Source organism: Rhinolophus ferrumequinum, chromosome 21 (genome assembly GCF_004115265.2).
Source record: "Rhinolophus ferrumequinum isolate MPI-CBG mRhiFer1 chromosome 21, mRhiFer1_v1.p, whole genome shotgun sequence".
NCBI classification, from domain to species: domain Eukaryota; kingdom Metazoa; phylum Chordata; class Mammalia; order Chiroptera; family Rhinolophidae; genus Rhinolophus; species Rhinolophus ferrumequinum.
The window spans coordinates 22,957,246-22,975,885 of NC_046304.1; the positions used below are offsets into that span (position 1 = coordinate 22,957,246).

At 47.1% G+C, this 18,640-nt stretch overlaps 1 protein-coding gene across 1 annotated transcript in view; it reads right to left on the reverse strand.

Moving 5' to 3' along the window:
• The window catches only part of RFFL (ring finger and FYVE like domain containing E3 ubiquitin protein ligase), a 64,607-nt gene that overhangs the window by 5,480 nt on the left and 40,487 nt on the right, over nt 1–18,640 (reverse strand). The window contains exons 4-7 of the mRNA XM_033089515.1: nt 14,415–14,602; nt 7,006–7,416; nt 3,221–3,304; nt 2,103–2,313 (exon numbers count right to left, since the gene is read on the reverse strand). Coding sequence (XP_032945406.1) covers nt 2,103–2,313; nt 3,221–3,304; nt 7,006–7,416; nt 14,415–14,602 — 894 coding nt within the window. The remainder of the gene's footprint in view (nt 1–2,102; nt 2,314–3,220; nt 3,305–7,005; nt 7,417–14,414; nt 14,603–18,640) is intronic.

Consider the following 18,640-nt stretch of genomic DNA (forward strand, 5'->3'; position numbering starts at 1 on the left):
TCACAAATGCCCCCCAGGGATTCCTCTGAGGAGATTTCCTGCAGGAAGAGTCCACCAGAGATTATAGCTCGCTCTTGTGTGCTACCCCCACAGGACTGTATTCAGACACCCACCCATGGCTCCTTACCACACTGGGTTAGACTTTTTCAGTTTGCCTGCTTGTCTCCCCGCGTACACCACTGAGTGCCTCAATTCAACAAATTCAGTCAATTTCTACAATTATACATACTTAGTATCTGCTATGTGCTCTGAGGTCAGATATTCAGCTTTGAATCCATAGAATGCCAGTCACATGGTAGATGTTGGGTCCTAAGAGCTTTGCATATTAACTCATTAAATCCTCACAAAAACTATGAAGTACGTAGTCTTATTACTGACTTTATAGGTGAGGTGACTGAGGCCAGAGTCAAGTGGCTTGCTCACGGGCACACAGCTACTAAGCAGAGAAGCCAGGATTCAAATCTAGACAGCTGGGCATTCTGGGCACCTGGCCTAAGGGCAGGGACTATCACGGTGACAGTATGAACTGCTCAGCATGTTTCAAGTGGGAGCCTGAACCAGGCAGCCATAAATAGGGAAGTGGCCTTGTACCAGGCACCTCTGTCATTCCACAGGGGAGTTCTCCGTACTTTGTTGCCTCGGTACTTTCCTTTCCTGCTTCCTGGACTATTCAAAAGGTCAAACACTTGAGGCAGGCTGGCTGTGAAAGGGAATAAAACCTATTCACCCCCTTGTGGAGCTACTGCTCAGAATTCTTAGACTGTTAACAGAAGTCAGGGTTGAAGGAGGGGAAGGAGAGAGAGCTAAGAGCCTAAGCCCGTTCCCAAACAGAAACAATTACATACCGTTCTGGTCTTCAGCACCACACACTGAAAAAGAAAGAGAAAAGAAGACGTCTGAATGTGTGATGGTACAGGAAAGTCTCCAACCTCCCTGGCTTCACTTCTGACCTCTGACTATCTCCCCGCTGGCAACCAGGGTGGCTGAGAGCCCAGACAGACACCATGTCACCCTTCTCTCTCACTCCACAGGCTGCAAACTCACACACAGCTCCTGCTGGTACATCTGTCTGGTCTTAGGAAATGGGATTCCACTGGTTTGCACGAACAAAAGTGCCAAGGAGGAAAGATACTGCACAAACACAGTATCTTTTCCTATTGCTTTAAAAGCCAGCATTAAAGTCAAGAAAGAAGGACCCGTCTGTTCTAGCCAGCCAGGGCCTCTGGATGAAGCTCCCAGATGGAGCCATCTCCCATTCCCCACGTCCTCACAACTCCAGGGAGATTCGGGGGACAATCCCAAAGGGAAGAGTGAGGCTGTGATCAGGTGACTGGTCAGATGTCCCCTAACGCTGATGAATTGGAGCTGCTGGGAGAGGAGAGCCTGCAATCTGACTTCAACTACTGTTAGCACACAAGGAACCAAAATGTTGATCTGCTGGAGCTAAATCAGTTGGGGAGGAGAGGGTGGGTTCTAGGTGAAATCCTTTCAGGAAATGCAGAGCTCAATCAGCCAAACACATTTCTCTTCTGCAGGACTTCCCTGCCTGAGTAGTAGAGTATCTACAGTGAATCAGTCACAGGAGGGCATCATATAAAGCATTTTTTCCCAAACTCATTTGACCACAGACCTAGATACTTTACTGGGCATCGCCTGAAAATGATACCGTGTCGAATGCTTTGAGAAAATGAATAAAAGGAAAAGTCCACGTGCAGGCAGAACCGATATTCTCCTCACGCAATGTGTACAAAGATTCGCTTTCTAATCTCCCAACTGTTTAAAACAGTACTGTGGGAGGGAGCAGCGAATATGGTAGGGTGACATATGGTGGGAAAAGCCATGGATGTATACCAGGAAATCCTCAGCTCAACTCTGGGCTCCCCAATAAAAGCGGGATGCTAATAACATCTACTTCATAGGCTGCTCTGAGGAGTAAATACACGTCCACAACGCCTAACCCAGTCTTGGCACCAATTCCAGGTGACAGCTGTCACTAGATGGTGCCGATGTGGCAGGAATCCTTCCTTGGAAGAGGCCGCTGTGCTTTAGTGACGGCAAACAGCTCAGACTCGGGTGTGCAGGCCCCCCAGACAGCCCCTCACCCCGGTGCTGGAGGCCTTTCTGGTCCTTGTACAGCCGCGTCACCCTCTCCATCAGCTCCCACTTCTCACAGCAGCCCTTGTAGGTGACAAAGTTGCGAGCCAGGATCTCCTTCAGCTGCCGCACACTCAGACCTTCAATGTCCTCCAGCTCGGTCAGGTCAGACAGGGAGGCTCTTCGGCCCGGGACAAAGCTGTCCTCTGAGTCGACAGACTGGAAGGCAAAGATGAGAAGAGTGGGCTCAGCTCTTCCTGCCCAAGTTTTGTCTCCAAGGACCCCAGAGCACTCCTCTCACCACTGACCTCACGAAGGGTAGGGACAGAGGCAGGCAGAGTACCGGGCATGGTGCTTTGCATTGCAAAATAGACCCCGCCGTCTCTGCCTGACCCCCAGTTCTGTGCTCAGGCACAGCCCGCCACAGACCAAGCAGGCAGTGCATGAAACAGAAGGAGCACTGATCTGCGTCAGATGGCCCTCGTTTTGAGTCCCACCTCCACCACTGATGAGGGCGAGGGCTCAGCTCTCTGCCCTCCATGAAGGAGGGAGCAGACCCACCACACAGGCTCCTGTGCAGACTCAACGTGGCCGTACAAGAACCACCTCACGTGGTACGAGCCTTTCTCTCTCCCCACTGGGGAGTTCTGCTTTCCCACGCAAGGGGCAGACTTCCCTGGCACGCACTCCTCTGCACGCAACCCTGACCATAGCTCCATGGCCCTGGTGGCTGTGGCCTCTGGGCGGGCCCGCGATGGCTGAGGCCTGAACTCCCTCTCATCTCGCCTCCTCGTTCGCTCACCTCCTTCTCCTCCCCCCGACAACAGCTACTGTGCTGGAAGCAGGAGAACGAGATTTGCACAGCAGCACAAGCCTGCACTCTGGCAGCTCTGAGCACATCAGGAGACTGAAAACTACTGGGCCACGAGGCTCCCCGGTCCCACGGCGACCTCACAATGCCACACTAACACAGGAATGGCTTTGAAGGAACACTAGCACCACACTCCACCCGACAAGGACTATCACCACAGACTGCTTCTGAGTCTGAGGAGAGCTTCCTCGTAACAGCCCAAGAACACCCATGAAAGAGTGAAGGCAAAGGCACAGACCCGAGCAGAGGCCCCACCTGGGTCTCCTCCTCAGCAGGTGCTCTGGCTGTGCCCTCCGGGTAGACGGCTTCTTCTTGGTCCTGAGACACATGGCCATTGGCCTGTGGGAAGAGAAAGGTGCCATCACATCCACAGAGACATCCCAGGGCTTGGCAGAGACAACATGGGCTTCTTCTGGGCTCACTGCATGTCCCAAACGTACCCCCGTCTCCCCTAGAAACCTGCAGCCTCACACAGCAGCATCACAAAAGCCTGCTCTCTGATACTGACTCTGCCAGGCAGAGAAACAATACAAACAGATTTCAGCTCTCCAACAAGAGTGCGTTGATTCTGCCCACCACCAGGATGGCATCAGCGCCACTCACCGTCAATTTCGTCTCAGCTCGAACACTCCAAGTGAAAGGAAGATGACGCGTCCACTGCTGGAGACTAATCTCTTAACTGCCATCGAGCTTTTAATTGACACTGACCCCAAAGGGCCCTTCCTATAACTTCCACCCACCATCCCTGGTTCTGCCCCTCGGAAAATGTCCACTATTTTCTTCCAAACTGTTCATAACATGTCTCCCCTTCCTCCATCCTCAATCTCCCCGGCTTCCTCATCTAGCCCAGATGAGACAAAGTTTCCAGACCCTCACTTCCCTACACCCTCTCTTCTGGACAGTAACTACTCTCACATTTGGAAAATGTGCTCCAACCAGCAAGGCACACTATTACTAACAACTGTCTTGAAACCTGGTCAAAAATTTATTTAAATGCATCTAAGAATCTATTAGCCTAAGACGATAGAAAACAAACACCTATGCTTAATGAGTTTCATTCTGCTGAGAATTCTAACTTCTCAAAAGGTCCTTCCGAGGTACTCCTTCAAGTTTTGCCAAAGAGTCCTCAGAACTGTGAGCCTCCTAATCCCATCACCATTTAAGCCACAAACCCCTCAGCTCGATCCTCCTCACCCACTGCTCCCTCCAGGCGAAGGGCCTGGTGTGAGCCCAGAGCAGAGAGGTGTCTGAGCTCACAGGCTTTTCCCACTGGTGTCTTGGAGCACCAGTAAAAGGGACAACCTAGGAAACCACTGGCCTGCGGGCCCCAGCCACTCATCCCAGATTAGGATACATACCTGGAGCTAACTAAGAAGAGACAAGCAACGACAGAGGGAATGGAAAGCAGGAGTCACCACCACCAGCACCACCAAAAATGCCAAGTAAGAATAAGATAACAAGTATGACATACATGTCTGGGAAGCACCCCAAACAATGTCTTCTTCAACACCTCTAGTTTTCTCTTTGCTTTATGCAAATGTGGTACCCACTGGCCTCCTGGTGTCACCCAGGAGTTACAAAAAGTCTTTCAGCGCCTATACCCTGTTCCTAAATAGACAGCTTTTGTATGTCCTTGTTTCTTAGAAACAGAAACTGGATCTCATGCTGCAAAGCATGTTGTCTTTTCTTTTGCCTACTGACTAAATCAAAATCTACAACTATTATCTGTCCACAGTTTTGTTTATTCCACATACTCCCTTCCCTAGCAACTACTACTGCCAGGGCATTACAGGTAAAGGAAAGAACCCTGGTGGAGCTGGCACTATGAGAACATTTGCATGCAAGGTGCAGCTCACTTGTGGAATTGTCTGTTTTTCTGGCTTGCAAAATGTAGATCTCACCAGAACAGAGGATGGGAGCTGACATGAAGGCCCTCTAAAAACATCAGAGATCAGAGGAGCAGTATCCAATTAGATCTGGTACATAGCATGACTTGTAGGTGCAGTCTGGAAATTTCTGGTTAACAACAGGAAGCTTAAAACCTGCTCCTTCCATTGAAAAATCCACCTGAAGGTTCTTTAGGGAAAAACAATGTCCTCAAGTTACTCTCCTAGCTCCCCATAAACAGAGAGGAGAGCTCAACCAAGCAAAGGGAATAGCAGGAGATAAAACCTGTCCATCCGACAGCCAGCCAGAGCTTAGGAAAGAGTTAAACTCCAGCCGGGGAGAAAGCGTGCTCAAGCCGACAAGGGAGTAAATGAGTTTACAGCAGGAGCTATCACACGGGCCTTGATGCCTCAGTGCCCATCAGAGCTGAATCAGGGGGCCCAGCCCTGGCAAAGGAGGTGATCATCAACCAGTGGCAGCAGCCACCCACATCCTGTGTGGGAACTGACACAGGAGTACTATGCCAGCTCTAAGTGGCTCTTCAGACATGACATCACACTAGCCAATCCTCCCAACATCCTGGCAAGAGCAGAACTTCATTTCATTGGTGAAGGTTCCAAGTTCACCCAAAGTGACTGAACAGTCAGTGTCAAATTGGATGTGGAAACCAGATCTTCTAAGTCCTACTCCCCCCTCTAGTACCCAAGCCATATAAATAAAAGGGTCATTAAGGCACGTAAGTACATCTACGGGACACCATCAATCCTTACATAGTGGTTAAATCCACTGGCCTCACTCGAATCCAGTAGTTGATTTGCATGTCCACCGTGGACAAAAAAGTGACTACGTACTAAACCTGACAAGCTCAGGGGAGGCCAGCATGGCGGGCCCCACAGACGCAGACCAAAAGTAACCACATAGGATGGTCTGAACATAAAAATTCCTGACTAAAAGCGGATCAAGGCCGGGGTCACATCCTTGGCCTGGAGCTTCCTTGACTAAGGTCAGTCTTTACCTTACATGAGCCTGTCTATTGTCTTTTTGCATCTAAGATAACATACCCTTGGAATGTCAGAGGAATCCCTTTCTCCAGACCCCTCAGGGAGTAGGAGACCCACTGCACCAGAGTAGGAGACCAGAGAACCCCTCATTATCTTACTGCCCACACACCATCTCTACATGTTGTAAATGTTAACTATCCTGTCCCCACCCATGTAAAAGAAGTATGTGTCTTTCCATTTTATTTTTTTTTCCAATTCCAGAGATTTCCCCGCTTTGCTTTCTCCCATCCCCTTCATCTACCACCAATGAATTTCAGGTAACCCCCTTTCCGTCTCCTCCTTTGATTCTAATGTATAAAATAAGCTGTAAAACTGCCATTTTCTGGAGCATCTTCTCAATCCATTGAGATTTTGCTTCCCATAAATTGTCATCAGTTTGGCTCAAATACACTCATAAAAACTTTCTACAGGTTTGGACATTTCTTACTTTGACACTACCTTCCCTCTTAGAGAGGCTTTCTGAGGGCAGAGGTAATGTATTACTCATTTTTGTACTTCCTGTGTCTGGTTCATAATTCAGTCAGTGTGCTGCTCTCAGCTCCCCATTTCCAGGCCCCATGGGATGACGGTAAGGCAGCATACTATGCCCTCGTGTGCCAACCACTGCCCCGCCCAGGCAGTGACTAGGAGGGAAGCAGTGCCCTTGTCTTGATCACTTGTGTCCCCAACTCTCCCTGTGCCTTTTTCCCCCACGTGCCTTGCAATGGTTACTAAGGAACCACGTTCCCCCACCTCCCAGCTAAGGGAGACCACAACAAAGCTGAGTAAGTAGGAGGGCAATTTGAATAGAATTAGATTTGGAGAGTTAACAGTGAGTTTTTTCAAAATATTTCTGGAACCATGAATTTTTAAGAAATATCTAACTGGGATTTGTATCAAACAAAAAAACACAAGAAACCGTGTATTATCCTCTCTGAAAAAAGCCAAAACCTGAGTGTGATGTCAAGAAAATATCATTTGTGCGTCAGCAGACAGAAAGGCTGCAAGTGACCACGACACTTAAGCTCCCACCCCACTCCCCCAGCGCAGTCAGGAAGGGAGACGCACCCTCCAACTGGCAGAGATGGGCAGAGGCTGCAAACGGACCCATACCTGCTGGTTTTCCTGAGCCTGGGCAGGGGGAACAGAGGTGGCTTGTGCTTGTGAAGAAGGTTGGCTGGGTGAGGTAGGAGGTACCGTGCTGGAAGGAGGCTGGGTCAGGAAGGCCTGCTGCTCGGGGAAGTCAGGGGACAAAGCGGGGGCACGAGTCCTGGCCTCCTGGGAGATTCCAGGCTGCTGGCCAAGCACCAAGAACACCAGCTCCTCCTTCTCCCGGCACATTTCGGTAGAGATGTCATGGAGGTTGAGATAGTCCCTCAGGTCCTTCACTTTCATCTTCATGAGCTCCTCCCGCTGAAAGGCTGTTGCTCGGAATCGTTGGCAGAGAAGGCAGAGGCGGGGCCCAGTCCCCACTTGGCTCGAACAGGTCATGCAGAAATTCTTCTTACAGTCCAGGCAGGTCTGCTGCTTGGAGCAAGAGACAGAGGAACCAATGTCAGAGTGTGAGAACAAGACAGAGCGGGCTGGGAGCTTAGGGCTGCGGAGCCCAGCGAGGCCACCAATCACTCTTACTTTAGATAAGCTATCTCCTGTATCTAAGGGTGCAGGACAACGTGCAGGTGTCAGGTTAAAAGCCACTCAGAAGTGGCAGACCTCTCCGTATGCATCTGTGTATCCATGTACAGGATACTATATTTATTATCCCATTTGAGGCCTTATTTATTTTACTGATAGAGAAATGGAGACTATTAATTAAGACTACCAGCTTTAGAATCAAAAACCCCTGCATTTTTATTGTCTCCCTCCTCCATTTCTTATGGTGTCACTGTGGATGTACAACTTAGCCTTTCTGGCCCTCAGTTTCCTCATCTGTAGAATGGGGGTGATAACAGCATCTACCTCATAGGATTGTTGTAAAGTTAAAGATAATGCATTTAGTGTATCTGACACAGGAGTCTTCAACAAATAACTGTTTCAGTTATTATTGCTATGAAATACGAGCTAATGATGAGAGCCATTCAAATCCTGAACTATGATTCTTTCCACTTTATTGCTTAGATAAGAAAGCGAATGTTTAAAGGTGGTGGTGGTGGTGGTGACTATTATTAGTTAAATTTATTGAGTGGCTACTATGTGCTAGAGCTGTACCCAGCTTGTCACTGAATTCTCAAAGCCACCCCGAAAAGTAGTTATTCGTATCCCTCCCTGTTTCACAGCCAGAGCAACCGAGGTCTGAAGTTGTAAGTGTAACAGTCCAGGGCAGGCAGTAGAGCAGAGCAAGGGCTTACCCTCCAGGTGTCCTGAGTTTAATGCCCAGTCATGCTCCTTCCACCAGGCCATGGTGCCGACCTCAGTTCCAGTCACGCCAACAGCAGTACTGAGTCAAAGGCCTGGCTGTCCGTCTCCACACTCCCAACCGGGTGCCCGATCCACAGAGGCCAGAGCCCAGGTTTCACCCCCCCACGAAGGCCCACTCAGAGTGCTGGGAATTCAGTGGTACATAAGAGCACATCCAAGACAAATATTTAGACAGCAACAGGAGGGCCTCTGGACATGATTAGGGAGCTCTCGCTCGAGAAAGTACAGAGTGTCTCAGACGGGCAACGAGTGCCTGGCAGGCAAGCTGGTACCGCCTGGCAGCAGCAACCCCCACGGTCTCAGACAACACAACACACGATGGCTTGCTCCACTCACAGGAAGCAAGTCCTCAGCCTCTTGCCCCACTGGCTACACGAGCACAGTGCCATCTGACTGCTCTGTTGCAGCCAAGAGCAGGCCACACTCCCATAGGAGACGTCATTCTGGGGCACACTGGGTGAACCTAGGAGGCACACTCACCGATCGTTTAGAGAAATAAAAAACTTTTCATCCTGTGGTGACTCAAGGATTAACCTAAATATTTCTGCTCACTCTTTTCTAAGTATAGAAAGCTATTCAAGCTAACAAGAATGCCCAAGAGACTTAGATTCTCATAGTCAAAATCACAGCCACTTGTGCGGGGCTGAAGTACAAGTCTGCATAGCTGAGATAGTTATATTTAGTCTAAGTGTCATTTATGTAGTAAAGGGAAACGGGCATAATGTTTCCCATCCAGTTTTGACTATTAATACTTAGAAGGCATTGCAAGAGGACATATATCAAACTCCTTTATTCTCTACACAGTTATAACCAGAAAATAAAATGTCCGCAGGCTGACTGAAAAGGTCGCATGGCTGCACTAGCACCAAAACAGTTCCGAGAACAGTAGCCACTCAGGTGGAAAATAGATGTTTCGGGGTCCTGGGGGTTCATGCCTATCTAAAGCTTTTCTATTGGGACATGAAATGTGTTTAGGATGACTGAGAGTGAAATGAAGAGGTTTCAATGTCTTAAGGTTGTAGGTCCTGACATGAAACATTTCTTAAGTCAAGGCAGTGTGACAAGACCTAGTTGGACACAATTAAAAGCCCTGAGCTGCTCAATCAGCCAGACCTACACAACTCGCTGTTCTTTCCTCAGATGTGTATGGTTTATTGGGTGCAAGATCAGGATGCAAAGACAGCAACCCAGTTTCTGTGTCCATGGTCTCCTCCCCTCTCCCAGGGACTCTGAAGTCAGCCTGCATCTGAAATACACCCTAAAGGAGAAACACAGTGCTTGAAGCTAAAATCCCAGTTGGCAGAGGCTGGAGAGAACAAAGGAAAAGGAAAAAATGGCTATCAACAAATGTGGGCAGAATGAGCAAAGGAATCATGCATATACCGTGTTTCCCCGAAAATAAGACTTAGCCGGACAATCAGCTGTAATGCGTCTTTTGGAGCAAAAATTAACATAAGACCCAGTATTATATTATATTATATTATATTATACCCGGTATTATATTACATTATATTATATTATAAGATCTGGTCTTATTTTACTATAAAACCGGGTCTTATAATTAAAATAAGCTCTTATAGTAAAATAAGACCGGGTCTTATACTAATTTTTACTCCAAAATATTTATTAGAGCTGATTGTCCGGCTAGGTCTTATTTTCAGGGAAACAAGGCAAATCTTACTTATGTAGTCTCTGTAAAGTACTGAAAGTTATCTGTGCTTTGTACCGAATGAGCATTCAGAAAATACTGACCACAATGAAGAAAAGAAGATAGTAGGATCCATGTAATCATTTCAATTCAACCATTTCTAGAAAAGACATTTTGAAAGCCTGTGGCTGTTAAATGCCAAACCCTTATGATAAGAATGCTGATCCACAAAAGCATAAAATTACAAAAAAATTCTAATAGGGGAAAACATCCTTAATATTCACAAAATTCATTGTGAATTACAAAGAATTATTTCTTAGCAAGAAAATGTTGTACCCAGAACCATCTTTTACTATCCAAACGGGAACTTGTTTTCCCCTCCACAAAAGCCCTTCTCACTACGGATGCTTTCTTGTCTCTGAATGGCTATGTATCTGCCCCACCTTCCGGTCAGACTGCAAGCTCCCTGTTAAGCAGGGGTGACTTACTCCATCTCTGCCTTCCCAGCCCAGGCAATGCCTGACACGCAATAGATATTCAGTAAGTCATTTCCCAATGAATAGGGGAAAGTTCTTTATTTTAATCATTTGCCAGGCTTGCAGGCACCCAGGCCAATATCCTGTCATCGTTTGATCTTCTCCCCCTACATTTCATCTGTCTTCATGTGCTGCATGCCCTTCTATCTTAGTAGCTAAGTATTTGAGTCTCATATTTTTCATCTGTAAAATGAGTTAACAACGACTACTTCACAGGGTCTGGCACGAAGAGTTTGTTGCTCACTAAATGGTAGCTACATCAATCAGTCTCAGCCACCACCCGAGACCAGGCTTTGAGAACTTCTCACCAGGCGTGTAAGAGTGTCCTAAGTGCTACTCTGACTACTAATGAAGCCACGTCTACTACCTGAGACGGGGCTGATCAGGCTGGTCCTGTGTTCAAAACCTTTCTGACGCTTCCTCGTCTGTGGCTACAAGCTCCTTACTATGGCAGTCATGGCCCTTCACCACTGAATCCCAACTTTATTCTACCCTAACTTCCCAAGCATCCTGCCCTCGGGCCAAACAGGCCACTCACAGTTCTCCCATACAACTCACACTTGCCCACATCTGGTGCCTTCCGCCACTGCTGTGCAAATCAATAAACCTTCCTTCTTCTAACTAAAACGATCAGTTTACCAACAATGCCTGATGCCCCAGCACTTCATTTACACAGCTGACTGTTACTAGTTCTTTGCAAATGTGCGCCTCCTAACCAGACATTAAGCTCCCTGAGGGAAAGGCCACGGGCTTCCTCAGCTCTGCCTCCACAAAACAGGAGCATGGTAGCTGCTACCACACTGCTGGTACAGAATTGGGCCCTCTATGAAAATCTTCAGCATGGAATCCTCAACCATAAAGTAAAAAAACAGAAACTCTCTGCTCTACTTCCCCTTTTCTACATTGCTCTCAACTCAACTGTCCATTCGTTTATTCAAAAAATTGTATTGTCTACCTACTATGTATTATTGGTCACTGTTCTAAACAAAGTTGTGAACAAAACTGACAAACTCCCTGTTCCTATGCACCATCTGAGAAGACAGGCAGTCCACAAACATGTATGTCAGGTGGTGATAACAACCATAAAGAAAAAGCATCTTCCCATCCTCACCTAACCATCAGTCTCCTTTCTCTGGGGCTGGTTTCCTCAGCCATTCACATTCATTCACATTCTCTCTTTTGGCTGAGAAATGTCAAGAACTCACTAGACCCCCTGATTCTATGCTTGACATGCTGATCCCCAAGCCTGGATCACCATCACTGTCCTCTTTGCTCTTCCTCTCTCCATTTCCACTCCATAGACTGCAACTGACATTTAATAAGGGCGGGGTGGGGGGCTCACAATGCCCCTTGGATACTGAGGAAAAGTAGTTCAGTTTTTGAGGAGTTAAAAGTTATACACGAGCGTACGGGTGGCTCCATTGGTTAGAACATGAGCTATGGGCAGCGGGGTTGCCAGTTCAACTCCCACGTGGGCCAGCGGGATGCACCCTCCACAACTGGAATGAAGACAACGAGCTGCCACTGAGCTCCTGGGCGGCCAGATGGCTCAGTTGGTTGCCGGTTCAACTCCTACAGAGATGGTGGGCTGTACCCCCTGCAACTAAGATTGAACAACGGCAGCTGGACTTGGAGCTGAGCTGCGCCCTCCACAGCTAAGATGGAAAGGACAGTGGCTTGACTTGGAGCTGATGGGTCCTGGGAGGAACACACTGTTCCCCAATAAAGTCCTGTTCCCCTTCCCCAATTAAAAAAAAAAAAAAATCTTAAAAAAAAAAAGTTATACACAGATTTACGACTGTGCGGGGTGTCAGCACCCGACCCCCACACTGTTCAAGGGCTGTGTGTCTGTGTGTGTGTGTGTGAGAGAGAGAGAGAGACAGAGAGAGAGAGGTGTAGGTAACTATCAAAAGAATCAGCCAAAAGAATTGAAAGCAGTTGCCTTTGAGGAGAGCAAAATGAGAAGGGGGATTTTACTGTTTATAACTAACTTTGTTGAACAATTTGACTGTAAGTTGTATACTTATATAACTGTAAAAAAATTTTAATGGTTGAATAACAATAAAAAAGTATACACCACCAGGTTAAAAAAAAAAAAAGAGGTTCAAAAAAAAAAATACTGCAAATTCATGCTGCCTCATTTAAACAAGGCGTTTCCCTACTCTTTCTTGCCGATGACTCTGCCACTTCTACCAGCAGTTGTCCCTAGCATGTCTTGGTGTAATAGAGAAAACAGCAACATCTGTGGCTATCCACTAGACTCTTGGTGTACCTGAGTCCTTGAAACTACTACTTTAGATATAAAGAGAAAAAATTCTTCATCTGTAAAATGGGAACAAATAATGGTACATATTTCACAGGCTGTTGCAAGGATTCAATGAGATAACGCATGTGAAAGGCCGAATGCAGTGCCAGGCATGTGACAAGTACCCAACAGCCCTCTTTCCATCTCATCTCAGATCCTAACTCCACCCCACCGTCTCCATCACCGAGAAGACCGAGGCCATGTGACATCAGGTTCCTTCTATTCTCCGCTTCAGCCTCAATCTATTGACTCAAGCTTTCGGTCTAAGAATAAAAGGAGGGGCCCCTCTGCACACCAAGCCACGGCTCCCTGGCTGCCTGCAGCAAGCAGCCTCTCTGCTTGAGTTCCCACAGTGCCTGGGGTAGCCAAGCAAATCACAGCAAAGCTCAGCCATGTGCCCCTCTTCACTGCACTATAGTGAAGCGTCGGCAAAATACAACCTACACGGCAACATGCCAATCCTCCATCATCTTACAGGTACAAAAGGGGAGGTGGTCAACACTCCGAGCGGCAGAAATTCTGACATGTTGAATGTCTTCTGGGAGACAACCCGAGAGTCAAAGACCTGGCTTTGAATCCTGGCTCTGCCATTTAGTAACTGTAATCTTGGGGCACTACCTCCATAGAGGGAAGAGAATGAGTATTTTAATGTCTGTTATGCTGTTTGTCAGGAACTTGACATGTACAGTTTCCTTTTAACTGTCAAACTCTAAGTCTTAGCTTCTCATGTGTAAAATGGGGGGATAAGGACCCTAAAACCTACACCAGAGTAACTGTGAGGATTAAATGAAACAAAATCTAAATTGCTTAAAACAGCCCCTGGCAAATAGCAGGTGGTTTAAAAAGGATTGTTTCCTCTCAAATTTCCCATTATTGCCATTTTAACATCACATTGTGGGCAGCAAACCTCTTGTTCCATAGCAAAATACAGAACACAAGAGTGCTTTCTCCGGGTCTGGGTTCACCATCAGCCCCAGTCGTGCCTGACCATAGAGAACATGCGGCCTCGGGGCACTGACAAAGCCACGGCCCACACCCATACACCATTACCCAGCCAATAATTTCACTTCCCACTCGCTAATCTGGAAATCATAGCTACAATCCATTTCAAATGAAATCGCTACAGTAAATAAGCGCCAGTCTTTGTGCTGTTAGGGTCTCGATGTACTCAGATGTCCTTGACATTGTTTTCAGTAAGGAAAAAAAAGAAGTTCATCTGCAGTCAGGCTTTTTATGATGGCAGCTTGACAATAACATCGAGTGCCAAGCCTTGTACTGGGTACCCTTCGTAATCTTATCCCATTTTATTCTCACACACTGTCAGATGGGTACCACTTTTACATCCCCATTTTATAAATGGGGAAAATGAATCCCAAGAAAGGTTAGGACACACAGCCAGCGAGTAGCAAACCTAACATCTGAATTCAGGTCTAGCTGACGCCAATCGATGCTGAGATGCTTTGGTTTTGCTGGGTTAGTTTTTCTTCAACACTTTTGTGACAGGAACAGGTCTGGGTTACCAGCATTGCCCAGCAAAGGCCAGGCAGCAGGCATTACAGGTCAGCAGGTTGGCCCAGGGCCCGAGGTGGCAGCAGGCTGAGAAGGCAGCACTCACCTTCCGGGCCATGTTTGTGAAGTGGGCCCCACAGGCCTTGCAGCTTGGTTCCGAGCCTGTTGGGGAAGGGAAGGAGCTGTACCCGGGGTTGGAATAGGCCTGCGTCCTGGCTCCCTGGGGTGCTGGGGCCTCCTCAGGCTGTCCATCCAAGCAGAACCAGTTGCAGCAGGTTGCCCACATGATAAAATCTGGTGCAAGGGAGGAAAGGGGAAAAGGTCAGAGTTCTGACACATCTCTAGTTCGCCACCATTCCTGAGGGCACAGTGAGCAGGGCTACTCAATCCACAGCGGCCACCAGAGAGGCGAAGATGGGTTTCAAGGGGCCACAGGCTTCTTGCCACCTCCTCCACCACCGCAGTTGCCTTTGCACATAAGAGGTGAGTATAGACATCTGATCTGCCAGGACAGCACGGGCTGCCAAGTTGGCACACTACCTTTGAAAGGCTGTTGCTGATCCCTGTTTGGGTTTAATCTGAGCTCTAACTTCAAATAAAATCTTTGCCATAGCAATTACAAGTGGCCAAACAGCCACTTTACTCAGGAACATGACCTAGTCCCTACAGCTCAGACAGACAGAACTTTGTCATGTGCACACATACACGTGTATAAGTCCATGTTCTCACACAGATCGGGGGAGGAGGTATCATTATTTCCTTTCTATAGATGAGGCAAACCCAGGCTCAAAGACGTCAAAGTCATACAGCTAATACAGAAAGAACTGAGACTCTGAAAAGCCAGGTCTGTCTCTACACCCGCTGTTCTTCTCCCTGTGCCGCAGGTGCCTCTCCCGTTTATCTTCCCACCAGCCAGCAGAACTAACTACTCTTACGTTTGTACCTGCAACCCTAAATAAACTTCCATCACAGCACCTGTAACAGTTTGTTGCGCAGATATGCTCACTCTCTGTTTTCTACCACTAAGCCGTCGATTCCTTGAGGGAAGGGACTTCTTATTCAGGTCTGTACTGTACCCTGTCCAGCGTCATACACATAGCAGATGCTCAGCAAGTATTTGTTTCCTTGCTGAACCAGTGTTCTGCGAGTTTATTAGGAAGTTTTGGATTATTATGCCCATTTTACATACCAAATACAGGCACTAGGGACAAGGGGATTGATGATTTTTTAAGGTCCCTCAAATGTCAGAATAACCTAAAGATTGCAAGACAGTCCACTACAATGCCAAGCATTCCTGTAAAAAGTTAGAGTGTGCTTTTCTCAGTAGACCAAGGCACTCAATATAGACATTTTAAGCCTGAACCCCATTTACAGAGACAATAAATGGAACATTTAGTGTTATTACTCAGTAATCAGTTCACACAAAAGAATGGTGCTTTGCCTCCTGACTCATTCAAAGTGTCTCTGTTAAATCATAGTTCAAAGATGTGATAAGCTGAAAGGAACTAAGAACCCAGTGGATTCAACCTTGGTCATTTTGCAGAGGAAAATAAAGAGGCCCAGCAGAGGGAGGCACTTCCTGGTCAGACAGCTTAGGCCTCTGACAACTCTCGGGCCTTTTCAGCTTCCCAACATGCCACCAAAACACCTGTGATGTAATTCATTCACTCCTGCGGGTGAGTCCAATGAACATCTGCCTCCCCCACTTGCCTGTGACCCCATGAGAACAGGGACAATGACATCATACAGTGCCCAGCAGATAGGTGGCTCCACAAGCATTCCTAAATGAATGAATCACACACAATATTTAAATCTTAACTAAGCACACGTTCGTTCCATTTCCTACACATCAAAAACATTTCTCTCTGACTCACTTATTACTTACTTGTCTGAAGACTCTAAATTCCCAGAAGAAAGAGACCTAATCTGCCTTACTTGCAGCTAGTAGTTCACATGGAATAATGAAGAGCAGTTCATTAAGTGAGTTCTTTGTTGGCAAGAGAATGGGGACAACATTGAAGTATTAGGTTGGTGCAAAAGTAATTGCGGTTTGAAAGGTTAAAAATAAAGGAAAAAACCCCAATTATTTTTGCACCAACCTAATAGTAGCCCTCTGAAGGAGGGATTCTGTAATTCTTTAAATCACCAGTTGCTAGAAACATCTGAGATGGTGTGTAATATTACAAGGAAGCCAGGATCTGAAATCAGAAGACCTGGTCCCAAGCCTTGTTTTACTACTTTATGGGCTGTGTTACCTACTTCTAACAAGTCATAAACTTTTGGCACTTTATTTCTCTCATCTGGACGTTCTCCGGGCTGTGAAGCACTAAATAAATATCAGTTGTCGCTACCTGCATTGTAACAATACTTTAACTAAATTTCTCTGGGAAGGTACAGGCAAAAAGTAAGCATAAGAGATGTCTCTTGGGCCGGCTCGGTGGCTCAGGTGGTTGGCGCGCCCTGTTCCTAATGCGGAGGTCGCTGGTTCGATTCCCACATGGGCCAGTGAGCTGCGCCCTCTATGGCTAAGATTGTGAACAACAGCTCTCCCTGGAGCTGGGCTGCCGGGAGCAGCCGGAGGTTGCCATGAGCTGCCGTAGGCTGCTTGTGTGCTGCCGCGGGCCGGGGGCAGGGGGAGAGAAAACAGTCTTGACGAATCCCAGGGTCTCTGAATTACACAACAGGATAGACAGTGGAATCATTAACTGTGATAAAGGCCCCAGGAGAAGGCATGTGTCTATGTGTGACAGAGGGGGGCAGGTTAAGACGATGAGTGTTGTGCTAGGGGGACGTGCCGATGCATACATTGCACACAGGGAGACGGTCTCAGTTGAAGATGAATGTTTGGGAACCCTCAGCCTACAAGTACGTAAAGTCAGAGTAGGGCAGAAGACTGATGGACAGTCTGGCTTTGGAAGAGAGGTGGGTCTGCGAGAACCGTTGGGAACCCCTGATCTGAAGGGCAAACAGGAAATCCGACCAGCAGAACAGAGGACAAAATGCTCAGGGTGGGAAAACTGGAAGAGTGGTTTTGAGTTTCAAGAAGAAATGACCAACACCGTCAAGACCCGGAGAGTAGAAGACAGTAACAATGCAAAATGCCCAATGGACCCAGTTTTAAGAAAACGTATAAGTGTGCTCTCTGCCGGAGCAGTTTAGGAAGAGTGAAGCTCACTGATAACCATTGGCTGGAAAGTGAATGACAAGTGAGGATTTGCCTGCCTCTAAGGATAAATTGCTCTTTCAAGAAACTTTGGACTGTGAAGAGAAGAGAGAAGGCAGTAGTGGAAGAGGACCCAGGTCACTAAGGTGAGAGAAATACAGACATATTCACAGACCGCAGAGGAAATGCCCAAAGACTAGGAGCATTTATAATAGAAGAAGGGAAGCTGGAAATAAATGATGGGAGTAAGGGCCAGGAGTAGAAAGAAAAGAGACCAAGCGATCCGATTCCGGTGGGGCATTTAACCACATAAAGAAAACAAACTTTATTCCACACCAGGAATCTACATGTTACAATTTTTTCCTAAGAGATAAGGACTTTGCCACATAACGGGTAGAACCACTTGGTAAGGCACAATCAGTAGGAAAAAACTGCAAAGCTGGCCAGCTGTATATTGTGTGCTTTACTCGTGTGCTTTACAAGCACTTAGGAAGCACCAGCTATGTGCTGGGCACTGGGGACACCAAGAGTGATCTTGACAAGGTCCTTGTTCCCAGGGGACTTTGGGCCCAGGAAGGCACTATAGCTCGACGAGGCCATCCTGCTACAAGAGCTAAGAAAGCCCTTCCTTCGCTGGGAGTCAGGAGAATCTATCTTCCTCAGCACTATTTTCATTCTCTCAACTTTGGTTCTAATCTTAACTGCTTCTTCTGAACAGCTCTGAAAGAAAAAACATTTGGCCTGTCCAAGGACGTGGCTACTCTTAAGAGGCCTGGGCTCTGCGAGAAGACTTGAAACTTGCCAGTTATTCCACAGGCCCCGTGTTTAGGTGGAGAACAGTCTTACCCTGGAGATTTGTACATGTGGAGAAGGCGTTATTAGGGAAAGGGCTAGGTAGAAAGAATCTCCAGTGTAAAATACCGTAGACCTGCTCACTCAGACAGAACAGGTTCACCAAAGTCAAAAGACCAGGCTTTTACTCTTTTTGACATATATTTAAATACCAAAAAGACACACTTCCTAATGTAGTCAGTTAAAAGTACTCTCTTGCCAAACTGGAAAGCCCTACTTCTAAATAACTATATTCAGGGCTGTTTCAGGGAATGAAAGGAAAGAGTTTATAAGTTTAACACTGTCATACAAACTAAATGCTTTCCTCTTGGGAATAT